This window comes from Heteronotia binoei, chromosome 13 (assembly GCF_032191835.1).
Source record: "Heteronotia binoei isolate CCM8104 ecotype False Entrance Well chromosome 13, APGP_CSIRO_Hbin_v1, whole genome shotgun sequence".
Classification (NCBI taxonomy): Eukaryota; Metazoa; Chordata; class Lepidosauria; order Squamata; family Gekkonidae; genus Heteronotia; species Heteronotia binoei.
In genome coordinates, this window is record NC_083235.1 from 47261186 (window position 1) to 47280947 (window position 19762).

Genomic DNA, 19762 nt, shown 5'->3' on the forward strand with positions numbered 1-19762 from the left:
AGAATGCAACTAGTTATGAAGAATTGTTTCATAATTCTGCTTCTGTAATTGGATATTCCAGTGGCAACTGGGCCAGATGTGCTTTTCTTTTTCCTTAACTGCCCTTTAATTCGCCAGGAAGGATCTTGCCCTGGTGATGAATTCATGCCCTCCAGATTGCACAACTGGAATGTATTCTCCAAGGGAGGCTGTTCTTGGAAGACAACTAGAAGTATAGCAGGTTCAAAACATCCCTGGGCCTACATCATCTGGTTTTACAGCTGACATTGGCTGTGTAGTTGGTTTCTGGGTTCAGTAAAGATCACAAATGACCTTAAAAGATTACTTCCTCCTGTTGGAATCACCTATACACCTGTAAGTTTTTAAAAAAACTTGTCTGGCTCAACAAATAACCTGCACCTCTTTCCCCATTCTTAGAATGCAGCATGGTTAAAGATGCCCAACTACTGTCCTAAGAGACCAGGCCAAGGAATTAGGTCTTATCCCATTATTTCCTGTTCCACGATTTATTGATCATTTCCAGACTACATCTCTGCTTTCTTCCCCTTAATAGAATAACTGTAGCAGCCTCTTCCCTGCTTGTTTTGCACCCAAGTGTGTGTGTGTGGGGGGGGGAGGGTTGTATTCAGACTGTCCTGGAGTTCTCTGGAAACATACAGGACTCTTCAGAGCGTGGGGTGCTTCTTTGAAAGAGTTTTAATGCACTTGTTTGTCCTTAGCTGTGTGAGGATCCACAAGCCAGGTTAAACTGACTGCCCATTCCAGAGCATGCGCAAACGTAGCATATACAAAGCACAGAACATAGCAAAAAGTCAGTATGGAAAGAGTTCTCTGAGAGCACGGTCACTCTGACAGCTCCCAGACCACTGAAGGCAAATTTTGGCAGCAGGTTTGCTTAAAGCAGAACTGAAAGTAGAGGGTAAAGGTTAAAGTTTGAGGATTTTTATTGTAATCTTTTTGTACAAAGTAAGACAATGTAGATACATTTCTGAATCAAACACCTTTTCTTTTAAAACCCTGTCTCTTCACAGTATGAGTAAAGAATGCAGCCAGAACTGGAAATCCAATAACGACAGAGTTTACTCATTACTATATTAAAACCTGTTAGACAAGGTATCTATAAAGTAGATTTCATGAAGAATTTACTTCTTGGCACTGGTCCGAGGGAAGGGGGAGGGAGAAGGGGAAAAAAACACTCCATTATCCCAAGCAAGCAGAGTTGGAATCTGGCTTCAGGTGCCAAGGGGCAAAAAGAAACAGTATCTGCCTCCCTGCTGAGAAAACTTAACAAGCTTGTGCACAGAGCTGTACTAATGCTGAAGGTGTAGATTCTACCTTAATATGCAGAATGCACTATACAGTGGTCAGCTGCCTCCTACCCTTAGGGTTCACTCCCAGAGCTATGTTCCCAAATGCTGAAAACAAAAGGGCAGTCAGGCTGACACTGTTACAATAGCCAGATCTCATGCTTTCAGCAAGTTTCACTGTTGTCCCCTGAACTCTGCTGGGCTTGAATTCCAGAGTCCCAACTGCAGAGCAAATCAAAGTGCTTGGATCTGGAGGTTGGAAATATTCAGGGTACAATTTAGGCAGAACGCATTTTTGACAACCCTGTCTCAATTGGACAATGGGGGGAGGGGGTTTGCTACCCAGCAGCAGAACTATGCAAAAATAGGGAAAGTAAGCACTACCTCCCAGCTCTGATGGACCGCCAAGGGAGTTCTTCCCAATCAGCAGCTGGGGCTTTGCCTCTCCATTCTGCACAGCCTCACAGGGAAGCTGCCTGAACGACCCCAGACTTATTGAACAGCCATGCAAACCAGCTTGATTTGTTTTCAGGCAAGCTGTTAAATTTTAGTGGTAGAAGAAACTCTCCTGCACCAGCAACGTCTGCTGTTGCCCCCCTCACCTGTTTTCATTGTACTATGTGGGTGGAGGGAGAGAGAGGGGGACTGAAACTGTCCGATGCCATCTAAAGCAGCAGGGGATGAATGACAGTCCCTGAAGAGTATGCCTGTTGGTACAGCAGAGGGGAAAAGCCAGACTCCAGCATGAGGGTCAGTCTGTTAATTTAAAAAAAAAAAAACAACCTCAAAACCAAGGGGGAAAAAATCCAGTTTCTACAAAGTATGAAAGTGTCACAGATCTCATTCACACCGAACAATGCTGGCACCTTTAATACAAGTCAGGTTGAATGGAAGCAAGAAAGAGGCAGGGGAGGGGGAGAGAAAAGGGGACTCCATATAGGTGTCCATGGTTCCTTCACTTCTCTTTCTTTTTCTTGTTGCTCTGAAAAGAGAAGACAGACAATGCTCCAGTACTTCCGTACACTAAAACAGCCTGAAGAGCACAATATCTGGCCCCCTACCTGGAAGGGCTCTTTGACTACCTGCTTCATCTGAAGGGGGCAAACTTGTTATGAAGGACCCACAAACAGTATTTCTTAGGTAGAGTGACATGTCAGTTGTAGCCTGGGAGTTCTCACCACCTACCTCTGCTTTTGCATAATCTTTAAAGGTTCAAGAAACAGTTAAACCACATAGTTTTGGGGCTTACTTGAATGGCTTGTCTAGGATGGAAAAAGAAGCCATCCACTAGGTCCTTAATGGCCTGACCACCCTACGCTTGTCTTCCTCATTATCTATCCTACCATCACATTTTATCCTGCCCTTTCTTGAAGGAGCTCAGAACTGCAGGGATGGCTCTTCTCCTCCACTTTATCCTCTCAAGGAGTTTGCTGGGTATGACAGACTGAGAAAGACCAAGTGGCTCTAAATCACACGCTCACTGTTTCTAGGGAATTTCAAACTGGGTCCTAGCCTGATACTCTAAAAATCACACCACATTAGCTGTAAAATACAGCCTCAACAGAGAGTTGGGGGGGAACACCCTTTAGTGAATTGTCCTTGCTTGGTTGCCTGAAGCTGCCTCTTATTTTTCACAACCCTGTTGTAGTTTGTCTGAAACTTTGAGATAAGAAGTCTCTACTATATTAATCACTAGCACTCTTCAGAAAAGTAGCTTCTCTTGCACACTTGTATTCACTAATTGGTGCTTAGGCATCCCACCCATAAGAACTCAATAGTGAATCCCAGTGTTTTATAGGGCTGTGCCACTCAAGAGAATCTTTATGTTCTATGCAGGATGTAGCCTGCTGCCAATGCAGGCAAAACTTCTTGGCCTTCTGCACTTTGGCTAACAGAGCAGGACACAACACTTGGAGAGATCTGCTAATCAGTTCAGTGTGATAACCCCTTGTTTGTTCCACAGCCAATGTGGCAAAATTCACTCCACACAGCCACAGCAGACTCACCTCATTCATGCCCAAGATGGTCATGAGCTCTCGGAAGATGCTGATGAAATCCAGGAAGAGATCCACACAGTGCCTAGTCGGAGAGAGGGCAGCAGGATTGGCATCAAATAGTACACTGCAGCCCCAAAGCATCACAGAAAGGCCAAAAGGAATCTTGCCAAATCAGGGCCTCCATCCTCTTATACTGAAATGGTGTACTTCAAGAATTGGACACACCATTTCCCTCTCACACTTTATCAATTGAGATTTTGCTCCTCTGTTTAACTCACTTAGCTGGCAAATACGTTGCATCTCATTTCAAGCAATTCAAGCCTTTTGGGGGGGGGGGGTCATCCATAGCCATTGACAGTAAAGGCTCTTGCCTGTTTCTAACTGAACTCTGTATAAAAAAGGCTACCTATGCAACCCTCCACTCCCTTCTCATCTGACATTCCAGAGCTCTGCTCTACTCTACCAACCTCACTGCCCCTCCACAAAGCCTTGGCCTGGACACTCAACTGCCACAATTCCATGGGCCCCTGTACTCACCAGATATAGTCCCCGTCACCCCTCTCAGCCTTCTCAATGATGAGCTGAGTGTCAAACAGCACAAAGCCACACATGATCATGAGTCCAATGTAGAGGTTAGCCTAGAGCAAGATAAAAAGGGGCAAGATAAAAAGAGGGCATTAGCTAAGAGTAGTTATATTTAACTGCTATTAGCAGCTATTCCCTGGTAGTCTTTTTGCTTAGTTCTGGTCTCCAGTTGGAGTTTGGGCCACAGTTTTGCAGGAATGAAAAAAAAACTTGCAAGATATTTGCTGAACACTAATCTGAGCATTCATTTTAAAGAAGGTAAGTTTCTACCCTTCATGGCTCCAAATATATACCTGAAAATGCACAGCAATAGAAACAGAATATTTAGGCAGTTTTTAATGATCAGATGGAGCTTCAGTGCTGTCTTTCCTTACAACTAGCTGAACTGTGCACAAGAACAGTCTTGCAAACCCATGCAGCAAAGGACTTAGCTTTTACAGCATGATTTGGGTTTAACTGGTGCAGAACTTTGATTTTTGTAATAAAAAGTTCCAGCAGTTCTCCCTTTCTTGCTCTAAAAAAGAAAGCTAAGGGGAAGTAAAACTCATCCCAACAATCATTGCACTAGACACTAACCTGGGGCAGGTTTGCAAGCTCCAAGCTGAAAGAAGCCACTGTACGGTGCTTCTATTACCAATCCTCAAATCAACAGACTGAAATCAAGTGGTTTGTGCCAGTTTTCTTCAGTCAGAGCATGTAGGCTCCAGTTAAAGTTACAGCTACTTACTGTGAAAAGCCAGGTGGAGCCCACAAACATATTGATCAGCGATAAAAAGAGCATCAGAAAGAGGCCAGAGAACAGAAAACCTAACGAAAGGAAACAGAAGCATGAGTGAGGAACAAGGTGCTGCAAAGGCCTCTTTCTCAACCCAGGAGGGAGCTGGCAGCTCCTTTGGAATCCTTACCTCCCAAGTACAGGTAGGCACGGCGCTTAGCAAAGAGGGCACTCAGGGAGAAGCAACTGAAGATCACAGCTGTGCCCAGGAAAGCAGTTGGGATGATGCTGAGTGGAGAGAAAGGAGAAGATCAGAGCTAGTTATTGCCGAAGGGGTTTTAGGTCCCCAGTGTGGCCCACAGACCTTCTACCACACCCCAAGCAAACTGGCTATACAGGTCTTGGAAACTGATACCTAAAGAAGAGGTGTTCTGGTGGGTTTGAGAACTTAGAAGGCAAACTGTGTGTGCGTGTGGGGGGGTGTTTATGTTAGCAAGGCTCAATCACTGGAATCATATTCCAGACTCCGCACTGAAATATCAGGAATAGCTTGCTGAGTTAGAGGAAATTACTAAAATTTGAAAAAATGAGCATACAATTAAAGTAGCTTGATTTTAAATTCAGGTGTATGTTGTATTAGCCCTGACCTAGGTAGCCTGATCTCATCAGACCTCGGAAGCTAAGCAGGGTTGGCTTTGGCTAGTCTTTTGATGAGAGACCTCCAAGGAATACCAGGATTGTGAAGTGGAGGCAGGCAATGGCAAACCGCCTCTGAATGTCTCTTGCCTTCAAAAGCCCATGGGGTTGCCACAAAACAATTATGTCTTGATCGCACAAAAAACTCCAACAATGTTACACTTCTGGCGAAAACCGGTAGGTGTGGCCCAAAACTTCCTGCAAGCTTGATAGAGCACTAAAGCGTGGGAATGACAGGGCAACTGAGGCATTACTGCTGCTTACCTGGGGTTGATGGCAATGACCATCTTCAGCAGAGGTCCTAGGTTAACTCCTAGAAGACAAAGGGGTACAATGGCATTAGAGAGATGCTTGCATGAATACACAATACTTGCATGTATCTGGAAGAAAACATCTGGCTTATACACACATGGGCCTTTCATAACACAACAAAAGTGCTCTTTATATGATTAACTGAAGCTTTTACAAAGCATCACATAAACACCAGCTCTGAGAGGCTAGATAAACAGGGATAAGGCTCACTATACAGCCTTAATGATGCTAATTCAAGTTGCTAAAAATCTATACTCTCTAGTTATACCACAGGATTGTGCCATTCTAGCCAGCCCCCTTCACAACCCAGCACACAGTGCTATATATGAGCTTCTCATCCTACCCCAGAGGATCCAGATGACCCAAAGGCAAATCCCCACTCGGGCACAGAAGCTTGCTAAGTGATTTTAGACAAGTCACATGGGTCAACCTATGTCACAGGACTGCTCAGGTCAAAATGAAAGATGAACCCATGTACTTCAGCCTCTGGGATAAAAGTATATTAGATTCCAGGTAGATAAGGTATTGGTGGACAAAACCATGCAAGGTCAGTGGTAAATGAGTGGGCCGTCTGCCTCCTTGTTAAGAGTACTGGCAATGACCGTCTGGGAATTAGGTGCCAGGCATCCAAAACCAACCTGCCCAAACAGTTGCATAATTTTCAGCACACACCACTGGCACCACGCAATTGCCTAGAAGAATATCAAGCAAAAGTAGCTTCCACGTAATAGCTAATTTCTAAGTGCCTAGATGCAAGCTGTCTACCACATCTGTGAAACTCCTATACTTGTACAAGCAACTGACTTCACTTCAGCTTCTGCCCCACTCAGATGATGATGATATTGGATTTATACCCCACCCTATACTCCAAATCTCAAGAGTCTCAGAGCAGATAACAACCTCCTTTATCTCCCCTCCCCTGTGAGGTAGGTGGGGCTGAGAGAGCTCTCCCAGAAGCTGCCCTTTCAAGGACAACTCTGTAAGAACTATGGCTGACCCAAGGTCATTCCAGCAGCTGCAAGAGGAGGAGTGGGGAATCAAACCCGGTTCTCCCAGATAAGAGTCCGTGTACTTAACCACGACACCACACTGACTGTCATGAACCATTAGGCCACTGGTGCTTGATAAAATTGTTTGCCTTGGTATTAATATGCACCCCTTTTCCTATGGGAAGAGGATCATCAGCACATACCAGAGAGGAAGGCAAAGCCTGCCAGAATGCCCAATCGTTTCTGTTCCGTTTTCCGGCTGTGGGGTGTGGCCATCAGCCAGATCATAAGGCCAAGAGCTCCCAGACTAGTCAGCAGTCCAAACTGTAAGGAAGAGCAGAGAGTGATTAGCAGACTGGGTCCTGGGCAAGGTCTGGATGTTGCTGGCAGGGAAGTGGCTAAATCTAACCCATGGAATTTAATTAGGCAGGCTATTTTAGTCACAATCCCCAGACAGGGTTCTAGCAATGGAAGGAGTCCATGCCCAACTCCTTCAGAAATATTCCAGGTCCTTTTGCTGAATTTCAAAACAAAAAGAAATAAGAGTAAGCCTTCTCCTTGCAGGCATCTAAGGAAACACATGGATGCAGTATTTGATCTAACTGCTCTTTGAGAAGTGAATCACCTTCCAACATTGTGGTCGATCTGTGCAAAGCACTGTAGAAACTGGCGTGCATCTGAAATATCAGAAATACCTTTCAATGCATTAGACTAATGAAGAGTAGCTCTTGGCTTGATATAGGATGGCTTCCTTTGTCTAGCATTAGGGGCTACCTCCTAATTTCTGTTTTGAAAGTAGCAGCCAATCACTTACTATGCCCAGTGACAAGCATCTCTAAGGAAACTTGAAGGGAATCTCTAGGGGAGCTATACATAACAGCTCACTTTCCAGTCTGTGGTTAAGCTCCACAGAGGGGAAAGCTCACAAAAACACTAAGGGCCGAAGTGGTCTTAAGCCTACACATCTGCACAGAGAGCTCTTACCTGCACCAGCTGAGTTACCAGGTTGATGTAGGCACCAGCTGCTGCTACAAACATGCATAGTGCAAAGCTAGCATAAACCTTCTTCAGGTGCTGCTGAGTTGATGTGGAGCTGCAGGAGTTAAAAAAGAGAAAGTCAGTGCCATTGTGTCTCATGCACCTGAGAAACAGCAGTTCTGGCTGGTTACTTGCCAGCTCTCAGACATCCGGCAGCCTACAGAGGAAACAATACTTGATCTGTCCCAAATCACATTTTCAAGTGCCTCTGCCAAGAGACTCTCATGCTCCAGAGCCTCTAGGAATGGGATGTCATGTTCCTCACAGAGGAGAAGCAGAGAGCCAGAGAGAACCTGGAGTAATCTTGGGTATCTGGTCAAAGAGATTCTCACAAGTCTGATGCTTGGTGGCCAGTTGTGTTTCTTTTGCCCTATACTGTACTGCATACTGGCACTGCATTACTTTAAACATCCTGCCAATCCTGGACTTTGGCTTCCATATGGGCTTTCCTAAATTGCTCTCTATTTCATGACCAAATGACACAAAGTGCAGAATCTGGTAATGGGCAGTAAATAGTGTTTTTGAGAGTCTCAGCTTTTATTCATCCTCTGCGAAAGCAAATTTCTCATCCTCTAGGCTAAAGATAAACTTGAAAGTAAGAGTTACTACCTGGAAAGGATTGTGTGTGCATGTATGTGAGCAAGATTTCAAAATGTGCACAAAACTTGTACAAGTGCATAGTTCTTTGCCCCTTCTATAACTATCAGAAGACTAAATTATGCAAATAATATCTGTTCATCAACAACTATTCAGCTGCTTAATCCAGACTACAACATCCGGGGAGGGAGAGGAGGAGACAGGGAGCTCGTTACCTGGAGAAAGAATTATTATTTTTTTCCCTGCATATCAGGCAATATGTCATATCAGGCATAAAAGCCTGGTGTGCTCATACTCTACACTTTCCAGATCTATCCATTATCTGGGTTCAGTGACAGATCACACAGGCTTCCAACCGTCACAATCCAGGGGATCAGTTGATCTACCTCCTCCCACCCATGACAAAACCACATCCAAAGTGGGAAGCAAACCAAATGCACACTCACATGTGGGAGAATTTGAAGATGGCATCAAAATTAATGTTCCTGTTGAAGATGTCCATTGTGCCAGCTGGCAGACTGTTGCAACCCTCTTGTCAAAATAAGCTGCGGAAAAGGGGAGCAAAGGCCACATCAGATGGGAAAACAGTGCCACTCCTTCCCAGGACTAGATGAGAGCCCCACAATGCCTGCTGATATCGACCTTTAGAGGTAGCACTGAACTTCTCCTTCCTGGTTGTCCAAATGACATTACACAATATTCTTTGGCCACCCCAAAACAATCTTTGCTTCTGTCAGTGCCTCACCACTAGCAGCAATCCAGGAACACCTGTTGTTTCAGAGCCTCTAGCCTCCCTTCTTTCAGTGGAACTGTCAGGCATCTGTTAATAATTCTGATCCCTTCACAAGTTAAACCAGGAGACAGCGTACTACTTTTCAAACAACTGTGGGGTGGCGTCCTCTGAAGTTAAAACAGGTCTTTAAGGCCCACTTTGTCAGATGTAAAAGGGAAAACCAACAGACCCAACCTATGACAGAAGATCCAATCAGCAGCAAAGAATAAGTCCTAGATTAAAGGCTTCAAGCAGCGATCCCCATTCCAAGCCATCTATATCCAATGACAGTGCCATCCATCACACAGACTAATTTTGGTGTGCTTCACTCTGTCCATAGAGTGTTCAATGAATCCAATTTCCTTTGTTGGAAAAAAAAAATCTCTGCCAAAGATTCAGGCCTAATCAAGAAACTGGAAGGTCAGTATAGGTTCAATTTCCTTTCCCACTACTTAAGGACAAATGAGACTTGTCGTCCTCCACTCTGAACTCACCAACTGAAGCCCTGAGATGCCACCTGCAAGATCCCCCTCTTACTCCTGGTATGGAAAATCTAGAGGCTGCAATAGCTTTGCAGGCAGCCTAGCCCTCTTGGTATATATGGTGCAATTATTGCAGGTTGTTACAAGACTAGCCCCAGGCTCCTGGGGAGCCACTTGGCTCACAAGGGAACTCTGCTTCACAACAAAGCAGCTGGAAAGCACTTATATTAGTGTCCCTAATGACCTCCCCAGGCATGGCTAGAGAGAAGTCACAGCCAAGTAGCCTCCACAGCCTGATGCCGTAGGCAAATATGTTGTTCCCAAATGCTCTGACTAGGAGCCCTCCTACTACTACTTGTTGCATCAACACGAATTGGTATTTTGCCCACTCAAGACCACACTACAAATATGGTCTGATAACCCCCCCACACGCCCTCCCTTAGAAGTTCTCATCACATCTGCTAGTGTTTGCTCTAAAATCCTGGGTGGCAACCAGTTCTGCAACTAGCATCTTATCCCTCATCAAGCAAGCAAGGAAGGAGGGAGGGGGACTTGCAAGCCAGGCCTGGATTGGCTGGCAGGGAACGTTGGTGTCATGTAATAGGATCATGCAAATATTACAGACATATTAGTCCAGCTTCTTGACAGGGTGACAAGGCGGCACTCCTCCTTTGGCAAGGACAAGAGGTGCTGAACAAAGACTTACCACACATACAAACCCATTAACAATCCCACAGAACAGTAACTAATAATTAACACTGGCAGCTCATCCTGAGGAGCTCAGTGTAGTATACTTGGGTGGAATCTCATTTCAGCCACCCAGCAGGTTATGCTGAAGGAAGGAAGAAGTTGACTTCCAGTCCAAGGTCTCTCAGTTTACTTTAAGGCTGAGCATGGATTTGAATTCAAGATGCCAAGTCAAACAAACTTCCCCTGTATCACACTGACTCATTTTACAGCTTTGTGGGATGATAAGCTAAGCAAGCCTCCTCAGACAAGTCAAAAGGATCTATTATTTGTAGTTCATTCCTGCATCTGCTTTCCATAGCCCATCCCTCCCAAGTGAAGTGAATGGCACTGCAGCACAGAAGTACATTCTAAATTACACCAAGCACAAATGAAACAAGCCACTGAATACGAAGATAACTTTTGGGACCCCTTCCTATGGGTTTAAAGCCCAGGCCTGATAAAGGTGGCACTGCCAGCAGCCAAAAGAATATGGAGAAAATGTGACCTGCCAGAAGTATACCCCAAACTGTGGTTTCCTTTATGCTGCTGGAGTCCCTCTCAGTATCCTACCACATTACAGCAGATTGGAGTTATTCCTATTAACGTATGGCAATAGATGTGGGCATCTTTTCAGCCAGGACCAAAACCAGCAACGTAAATCCAGGTTCAGATTGTTATAATAGCAGAACAGTAGACCCCAGCTGCAGAGTTCATACCATTTCAAGATGCTGGCTGAGCAAAGATCATATGAACAGTGTCCTGGAATGGAGAATCAAACGCTGCCAAATAGAAAAGGCAAGAGCTCCCAGAAGGCAGAGTGATCACATTGCCTCAAGAAATTATGTACATCCACTATCATATTAAGATCTGTTCTGTATCTAAGGCCTTCTCAGTTGCCAGAGGTCTGCACACAGGACAGGAAATGTCACATTCCAAGGCCCCAATAGCACCCTTGAAGTGACAGAAAACACCTCACAGCAGATTAACTTGGGAAATCCACAGAGAAACATAATATGTAATTAATTCAGGCTACAAGTGAACATGCCAGCTAACGTGACTCAGTATTAGGGCACCAAAATAGGTCATGCCTGGTGGAGGAAGCTTGGAGAATTTACATGCTAACCTTCCAGATGCCAACAGTTGTTCAAGAAAGAGGCCCAACTGGACCAATGAGGGCAAATGAGACATCACAGGTCTGTGAGGCATAGGCTGCCTCCTTCATAGAGACTGGTACTGTGGACCAGGCAAGCCCTCATTGTCAGGCATCTGAACCAGAAAATGTCACAGCTTTTTCAGGTAATCTGTAAAATCAAAATGAAACAGGCAAGTCTTTCAGTTTCTCACCGTAGGCTCAATTCTTCAGGGAAGGGCAGAGACCTAAAAGTTCAAATATACCTAAGGGACCACTATAAGCAAGAAATAAACTATCCCCAAAGAGTCATATTTTTGGGAAACAAACATTTGTGAAACAGCCAACCTTCTCAGTCACTTTAATCTGAGGAGTGGCACAAAGGACATGGTAGCTTTATGTGTATGAAACATACTTCTATAAATTTGGGCCACTGATTTATCTCAATCAGTTCTGCCTACTCCAACAAGCAGTTGCAAAAGTCACAAAAACAGTCACCATAGTAAGAAGTAACTGTCATGTTCAGTAAGGGGGGGGGGAGATCCACCAGTTGGAATTAAAACCAACAGCAGTTGTTAGTTTTCCCCAGATTCATGTCAGACAGAACATAATAATACCCTCAACTCAGTGCAACAGATACACTGTCTGGCCTTTGACTATAAGATTACCCAGAACCATTACAAGCATTGCTTGAAAGCATGTGGAAATAGAACTCTTCCCAAGCTTGCATGGTTAGATCCATGGATGGTTCAAAGCAATGTTGCTGCTTCAAAACCCTGAACCAAGGAGAACGCATGTAACAATTAGCCACAACCTAACTTTTGTCCCTGTCATGTCCAGACCTTCTCTTTAGGAGAGAGGATAAGAGCTACAAGTAAAGATGTGATCATAAATCCTAGCCATTAGATATACTCAACCTTGACACAGTGAAAGACACTGCTGTTCTACAAGGTAAAGTTCAGGAATACTTAATGAAAACTATATTGAATAAGATGGCACCTTAGCAACAAACAGTGCTTATTAAGAGACTGACACTTGCTTAACCTCAGTGCAAACCAGTTACTAAGCTCCTGTATTTGTTTCATAAGACAAATGGGGACGTTCTTCAACTTAAATATTCAGGCAAGAGATCATGCTTGGATATTCATGAAAGTTTCATGCGTAATACATCAAACTGTCAAACAGAACGTATCTGGCATCTTGAGTTCATAGGAAGACAAGCCAGCACTTCTTCAGTAAGCATTTCACATTCTTCTGTTCCTCACAGTCTCATCTCAAATCCAAATCAATTATCCAGTGACCCATGTTCATATGAACATGATGCTGGAATTCTTAGTCGGAGTGATCCCATAAATAGGTTCTGGCATCCAAAAGACTGGTCTGTGGTGTCAGTGAATTCTACACGAGCACATTCAACGTAGAAGTAAGACTGGGAGAGGAGGGGGAAGAAGAAGAAAAACTGACCATGCGGCAAACTCATAGCCCAAGTTCAATAACTAACCTGTTTGTGAGGAAGTGAACAACCTATGATCTCTTATTAATAAATAACCAGATTTAGAATACCTACACAAAATTACCAACAAGTGAAGCTTTCAGTAAGCCATCCAGGGGCCCAATTTTCATTGGTTCCTAACAGTACTTCGATGCCGGAACATACTAGCTGGCAAAAAAGGGAGAAAGAAGGTGGGGAGGAGTGTGCTAGCGAGTTCCCCTTACAGTCATAAAGGATAATAGGCTGATCTGCACAGGCAGGTGGAGGGGGAGGCACCACTTAGTGCCCCATAACAGAAGCTCACGTGACCACTATGACATCAGAAAGCCATCCAATCCTCTGAGGTTCTGTACTGTTCTGGAACACTGTGTAACCACAGGAGATCTCTCAGGCTAGTCAGAGAGCAGACTCTGACAAGCTAAGATTAAAACTACATGGATAAAAGATACCTGTTACATTAATAAGTTACTACTCTACTTCCCCAGACCAGAGCTCCAATACTCCACCTTTGATTATACACCAAATGGAACCATTAGGAATGGAGGAACATTAAGCTACATAATGTATCCCATCCTTAGCAAACAGTAACTAACATACCTATCATCTGTTTAACTCCCAGTTGTAAAACTGGCTTTCAACCACCACTAGGCAATCAACCCCACAGAACAATCTTGAGTCCTTTGCCCACAGACACCCCTGCTCATCCTATGGCTGAGGTCTGGCCTTATTCTAATCATGTCAAACTCTGAAGACTTCTGAATTTGAAACAGTTCTCTAACCCATATAACAGCATATTCAGAGCAGGTGACGGACTCACACCAGATGTCCTCTCTGTTCCAAGAAAGGTGGCTAATGGCCAAAGGGAACACTAAATCTTCAATGCAATGCATGCGTGAAATTAGCTGTTTTCCAACTTGTTCCACATAGGAACCAACAAGAATTTAATAACTACATCAATAGTCTTGCTCTAGAACATGTAGATGTTTGCACAAAAGTCAACATAGCACTGAGCTGCCGGACGAATCACTTAAAATGTCAATGGGTCGCTCTGATCTGTAACTAGCTATCACAGGGACAAAATTAAACTACAAAGCTAAAAGAAAGGAGTGGGCGAGAGATATATTCCAGGCTTCAATTCTTGAATAAAGGCATTGGGACTTAAACTTGCCCAGAAGCTATGCCCTCTCTCTTAGAAGCCCTGCTCCTTAAACTTATGGGCACACAACCTACAAGAGGCCCATACTAAGGGTAAGTCACACTGCACACATTCACGGGTCCCACAAGCTCACAGGCCCTTATTTGTTCACACATTCCAGGTGCAACACTAAACAAATAAAGAGTCATCCCATTACAACAAGGTCTTTAAAGTGCTACTGGAGTGGAATCTGTTCTGCTGCAGGCCAACACACCTACCTCCGCGCCCCCCCCCCCAAGCTTGTAAAAAGCTAACACCTGACATAATTAAATGTTTTTTGAGAAAAAGACAGACCAGCGATTCTAGTTTACCAACAGCTGTTAGGATCTCACTGAGTCCTATGCTGAGGTTTTAATTTTATCATTGGTAAAAATACATGCCAATCACTTGCATTTTTAAGAACAGATAATGAGCTTTTGGAAGGAGACTAGCCCACTAAGGCTTTCAAAAGAGGGGGAGTCAAAACATCCCCCCCTTGTTACACTCTTTTCAGGAGGGCAACAAATGTGTCATCTTTTCAAAGATAAGCCACTGAAACACATGAAGAAGAGACCAACTCTAGCTGAAATTACATCACAGTAACTACAAAGGAACAAAATTAACCACGGATACAAGCAGCACCTTAAACACTAACATCATTTCCGCACAAGCGTTTACAAGTCAGCTCACTTCCTTCGATGCAGGCAACCACTTTTGTTAGCCTTCTAAGTGCTACTGAAATCCTGCTTAATAGTTCAGGCCACACTCCCACTGGGAGAAGAGCCGCAAAGATGCCAGATTGCCTCCCTTATTTTGCAAGCTAGGCTTCCTCCAATACATGTAACCGAAGAGAAAGCAACAACGCAACCTCGTTCAGGATCTCTTAACACAGACGAATCAACCCGAAAGAGAAACAGAATCCGATTATGCAATGCCTATTTCTAAACTGGCGTCATTCTAGAGCAGCAGGAAGCTTCGGTCACAAAGTCAGCAAACCCACAGGCCGAAAGAAACACGGCGTCAAGTGTGAAGCAAGGACTTGGGGCCCAGGATTTCAGAAGCTGGCCTAGTAAGTACTCTTTCTGCTCACAGCGGCAGAGGCCATTTCCCAGCCACCACGAAGGGGGGAGGGGAGGGGAAAGGAAAGAGGGAAGGGTCCGGGAATGTCTATGACGTAGCGTGTTTCGACGCCCACTCTCCAGAGTGACAGATGGAGCTCGACCAGGAGAATCCATTTTGAGAGCTGCCGACGCAGAGAGGGATCCCGACGGGGGAGGGGCAGGCGGAGAGATACACAGAGAGGAGCACCGGCCAGTACGGAGGCGGCCAGCCACGAGAGGGCAGATGGAGGATGCCATTTCAGCGGACAGGCTGCCCCAGGACTGCTGGGAAGACCGAACTCGACGCAGGCCTTGGAGCCCCACAGCGGAGTCCGCGAGTCTCACCTGCTTCCGCCAAGCTCCCTGTCGCAGCTCCCAACTGACACAGGCGCTCCCGAGCAAGCCGTAGATGTCTATGTCCGCCGACACTCCTCTATCCGCCTCCACCCCCTCCAGGCCTTATCTCCTCTCGGCCAGTCCTATTGGTTCACTGCCCCGCGAAGTCCCGCCTCAGCCTCTTATTGGTTTTCTCTCCTGACCCGCTTCTTCCATTCCCATTTTGTCTTTTCTATTGGTCATCCGGCCGCGCCCAAGAAGATGTCATTGGCTTCTCTCAGAAGAACGGCAAACAAAAGACGGCTGAAGGGAGGAGGCGGGCGTTTATTGGTCCCCGACGTCCGGCCAATAGGCAGCGTCCGAGATGGAGTAATACACTCCCTTGGCTCCAATTTGTCAGAAGCTGCACGCGGCCCCCTTCTGGCAGGAGCGCGATGTTCACCGCGTATGTGGGGGTGGGGAGGGTATTTAGCAGCGTCGAATTGAGTGTTTTTTTAATCACCTAGTCCTGCACTGCCATCTACTGGCGAATGCTCCTCACTGTAGGCAGTGTCTTGAGTGATGTCCATCGTGTGAGCTATGGAGGCTGCCGATGCCACAGTAGTGCTTCTGGTCTGTTTCGTTAAAGGGTCCGGATTCCGGAACGGTCTGGGGATTGGGCAAACTCTGATGCAGCGTCCTTGCTGAACCCACCAGATGTCACTGGCGCAGCCGTGATGAACAGGGAGGAACCAACGAATTACAGGGTGGCAGCTATGGGGGCTCCGCCAGGATGGCCTCGGAGATATGGGAACAGTGGAGAGCCAATAAGAGTGGGGGCATGGACGCCTGGCACGCACCCTGAAAGGCACAGGCCACTTCTAAACAGAATGGAGGCAGCAGCACACACAAAGGGGGCCGCACCACCATGCATACCAGGGGCAATCCTATTTAAGTCCACCCAGGCCTGTGTCATGCAAAAGGGCCAACCCCCAGGAAAGCAGCACCTCAGAAACCCCAGCTACACTGGGGTTTGCACCAGCTGCAGCATCTGGGCCAGGGTGCATCACCATTCTGGTAGTCTCCCATCCCCTGATGCTGCTCACCTCACTCCTCTGGGGATATGGAGTCCACCACCTGCAATGCCTCATCCACAGCTGCTTATCCCAGGGACTCCTCAATGTCCAAGGGTGTGAAGATGCTCCACAACACTGTCTGAGAAGGTCAGGGCAACAGGCTGGGAGGAAACAGAGACTAATACTAAGACAGCGCCTGTAGCATGCACAGCCTCATGGCTGTGCCCCGTGTCCATGGTCATCTCACTTCTGTTGCACCCACCACTGCTGCTGTCTCAGTAGAGATGGGTGCCCCATCACTGTTCTTCATCTCCTCATGCCTCAACACTGTGGTAGGATTGGCAGGGGTGTGGTCTACCAGTTCCCCTCTGGAGGGGTCAGTCAGGGCAGTTGATGGACCCACAACAGCACTGATGTCCTTTGGGCCCACAGTCAGACTCTCAGTCCCCAAGCTGATATGCACCTCATTGTTTTCACCCATCCTGGCACCAGACAGCTTGGTACTGACCTCCCCACTGGATGAGTCACCTGTAGGGGGAAAGACAAGCTTGAGTGGAGAACAGCGGGGAGGGGGCAGCCCCTGCTGCTACTCCAGTGGTGGAGTATGGCTGCAAGGCCACATACCTGTTGGATACTGTGACAGGTGGGATCACTGTGTGCAGTATGGTCTCGGCAATGGGCAAGTCTTCCAGCACTGCCTGCTTGCAGGGCCATGAGGGCCCACACTTGCCTCCAAGTCAGCCCAAAGGAGTAATTTAACTGCTTCAGGGCAGATATCTCTATCTGGTCAGCATGGCCCAAGGCTCTTGCCCCACGTGCCAGAAGGCATGGTAGCAAGCAGTCACAGAACTATCTCTGGTGGTAGTGGCACACTGGCATGATCCACCATCAGCCCATAATACAGGAACTCTTCCACCTCAGTTCAGATGGGCTTGGCATGGTCATGGCACTATGGCAAACCCCCTTAAAAGCTGAAGATTTAGGCTTCATGCCAATCAGAGCCCATGGAACGTCACTGGATGGGAGGGGGTGAGCCAGCCTCAGCTTAAGAAGTGAGAAGAAACTTTTTTTACTTTTGGATGTAGCTTTTTAGTTAGGGGTTGGGGGCTGGCTTAAGGAAGAAAGCTTATTTTAATAGTATGAATAAACATCCTGTCAAGGGCCCATCATTCCTAACTGGCGTAGGTTCTGTGGGAAGGTGCTCTGTGAGAGAAAAGTGCAGCCATGAACCTTTGAGATACCCTGTCCAAAGAAAGGGGAATCTTGTTTACATTATTTGAGAGCCAGCTTTACTTTGTATCTCTAAGTTAATCACACATCATACTTACCTTATTACATACTTTATTTTCTGTTAAATAAACCTTTGTTGTTCCCCTCCATTCTGTCTTGTCCATCAAGTCAAAAATCTAAGAAGCAGGGGTCTATATTTACCTCACATATAAGTACAACCTTAGTCTAGTAAGTTTGCAAATAAGAGTCCTTTGGGGACTATGTCGTTTACATGGTACCAATCTTTATTTTAAAGTTTGTCCCTATTTTTATTTGATTGTGGGTGGTTGGGGTATAAAGAATCTGTAGGAGAGGCCAGAGTGAGGGGACTGGATATTTTCAGTCTAGATGGCAGTTGCCTCAGAGCCTTCCCCTGCCTCTCACTCTTACCCCATAGCCACCTGCCACAGTCACTGTGCTGCAAGAGAATGGAAGGAGAGGGTCAGGCACCATAGGAAACTCTGGGCAGAGGAATGCATCCCTGCTTCCTGCCAGCCACAAGATATGGGGTGCCTGCTGGGCACAGAGCCTACCCCTTGGGGACAGCACTAGGAGATTGGGCCTGACCCTCAGGGAGCTGCTGTCCACGATTATCAGTGTGTGGGAAGGCCTCCCCTCTCAATCCATACTCCTAACCAGCTCCACCTCTCCCCAGCCCCCAGATGGCCAACACCAGGATGGTAACCTTTCATCCATTGCCCAGCCTGGGATCTGGCTGACTCACCTCTTGGCCATGCTGTTTGTGTGGCTGGCACAGTTATACTGTAGGAAGTGCTGTGCTGGGTGCTACCAAGACTGCATCAGCATCCTGCTGCTCCTGGAGCTGTTCCACCTGGACAGGGTAGTTAGTCATCCAAGCCCTTTGTGAGGAGTTTGGGTCATTGTTGCAGGGTCAGGCATTTGCCTCCAGGCCCGTCCCTCATTCTACAAAAGGTGCTGTTGTTCCTCTGTTTCCTTGCCCACAGGCATAATCCAGGTGACTGGTCAAGGTGCTGAAAGTGTCCCTAGTCCTTGGTGAACAGCTGCCTCCACAGCTTCCTGTATGCCATGCTGCTGCATCTGCAGCAGGATGTGCACTTTCCCACAGAGGTGTTGGAGCTGAACCCCATCTATGCTGGTCTCTTTGCATTTGTGGGCTTCCTGAACATCATGGGAGGCTGCGGACTGCCATGCTCATCAACACCATTTCTATAGCTTGAATGTGCAGGCCAGCTGTGACCCCAAGTGCATCTTCATGGACTTTATGGCAAACTTCCAGGGGAGCATGCATGATGCACAGATCTTCACCGTGTTCAGTCTCAATCACCTGTTGCCTGCCTGGTTGGAAGGCAAGCGATGGATGCTGGGTCAGTTCCCTTGCTGGGGGCGGGGCGGTAATGGCTGTCCTTTTCTCCACCATAGTTGAGCAGGACTACTCCTTGCTCCCATACCTGCTCACTCTGTGTGCCAGGAACAAGCCAGCAGACCATGCAACCTACAACCAGGCCCACTATAGGACCCACATGGTTAGGCATTCGGCCAACTGAAGGTGCACTTTGGTTGCCCACACCACACTAGGGGGCTGCAGGGGTCATGGAGGCCCTGGGTGTTGGCAAGCTCTTTGCCATATGTGCCATACTCTACAATAGGGGAGGCCAAACTGTGGCTTGGGAGCCATATGTGGCTCTTTCACAAATATTCTGTGACTCTCAAAGCCCTCTCTGCCCCATCAGCTAGCTTATCTCTCAATTATCTGATGTTTATTCTATGTGGCTCTTGTGTTAAGCAAGTTTGGCCACCCCTGCTCTACAATATGGCCATCCAACAACTGGAGGGGCGAGGGGGAGGCCTTTTGGCCCAGGGACACAGGGAACAGGCCATTGAGGTTGGCAACAGAGGGCCAGATGGTCCAGGACATTGCTGAGTGGGAGCACATCTGGGAACACACATGGAACCAGAGGTGGTCCCTCAGTGGTGCCCTAGCATCTGTGGCCGATACTACCAGCCCA

At 46.6% G+C, this 19762-nt stretch overlaps 1 protein-coding gene across 1 annotated transcript; it reads right to left on the minus strand.

Annotated features, from left to right (window-relative positions):
- Positions 1 to 926: 926 nt before the first annotated feature.
- On the minus strand, positions 927 to 15743 carry TMBIM6 (transmembrane BAX inhibitor motif containing 6). Its single transcript, XM_060253089.1, has 10 exons — positions 15460 to 15743; positions 8683 to 8781; positions 7586 to 7694; positions 6805 to 6925; positions 5565 to 5613; positions 4795 to 4892; positions 4617 to 4696; positions 3842 to 3942; positions 3314 to 3386; positions 927 to 2289 (listed from the first exon to the last, which is right to left on the minus strand). The coding sequence occupies exons 2-10, from the start codon at positions 8736 to 8738 to the stop codon at positions 2263 to 2265; spliced, it is 714 nt and encodes a 237-aa protein (XP_060109072.1). The 5' UTR covers positions 8739 to 8781; positions 15460 to 15743; the 3' UTR covers positions 927 to 2262.
- Between the last annotated feature and the right edge of the window lie 4019 nt (positions 15744 to 19762).

Bases quoted from the DNA above. Each gene is read 5' to 3' on its own strand.
- TMBIM6 (XM_060253089.1), bottom strand. From the start codon at position 8,738: ATGGACATCTTCAACAGGAACATTAATTTTGATGCCATCTTCAAATTC. The intron at 4,893-5,564 runs GTAAGCAGCAGT...CTCTCCACTCAG, and splicing joins GTCATTGCCATCAACCCCAG to CATCATCCCAACTGCTTTCC. The intron at 3,943-4,616 runs GTAAGTAGCTGT...ATCTTGCTCTAG, and splicing joins GCTCCACCTGGCTTTTCACA to GCTAACCTCTACATTGGACT.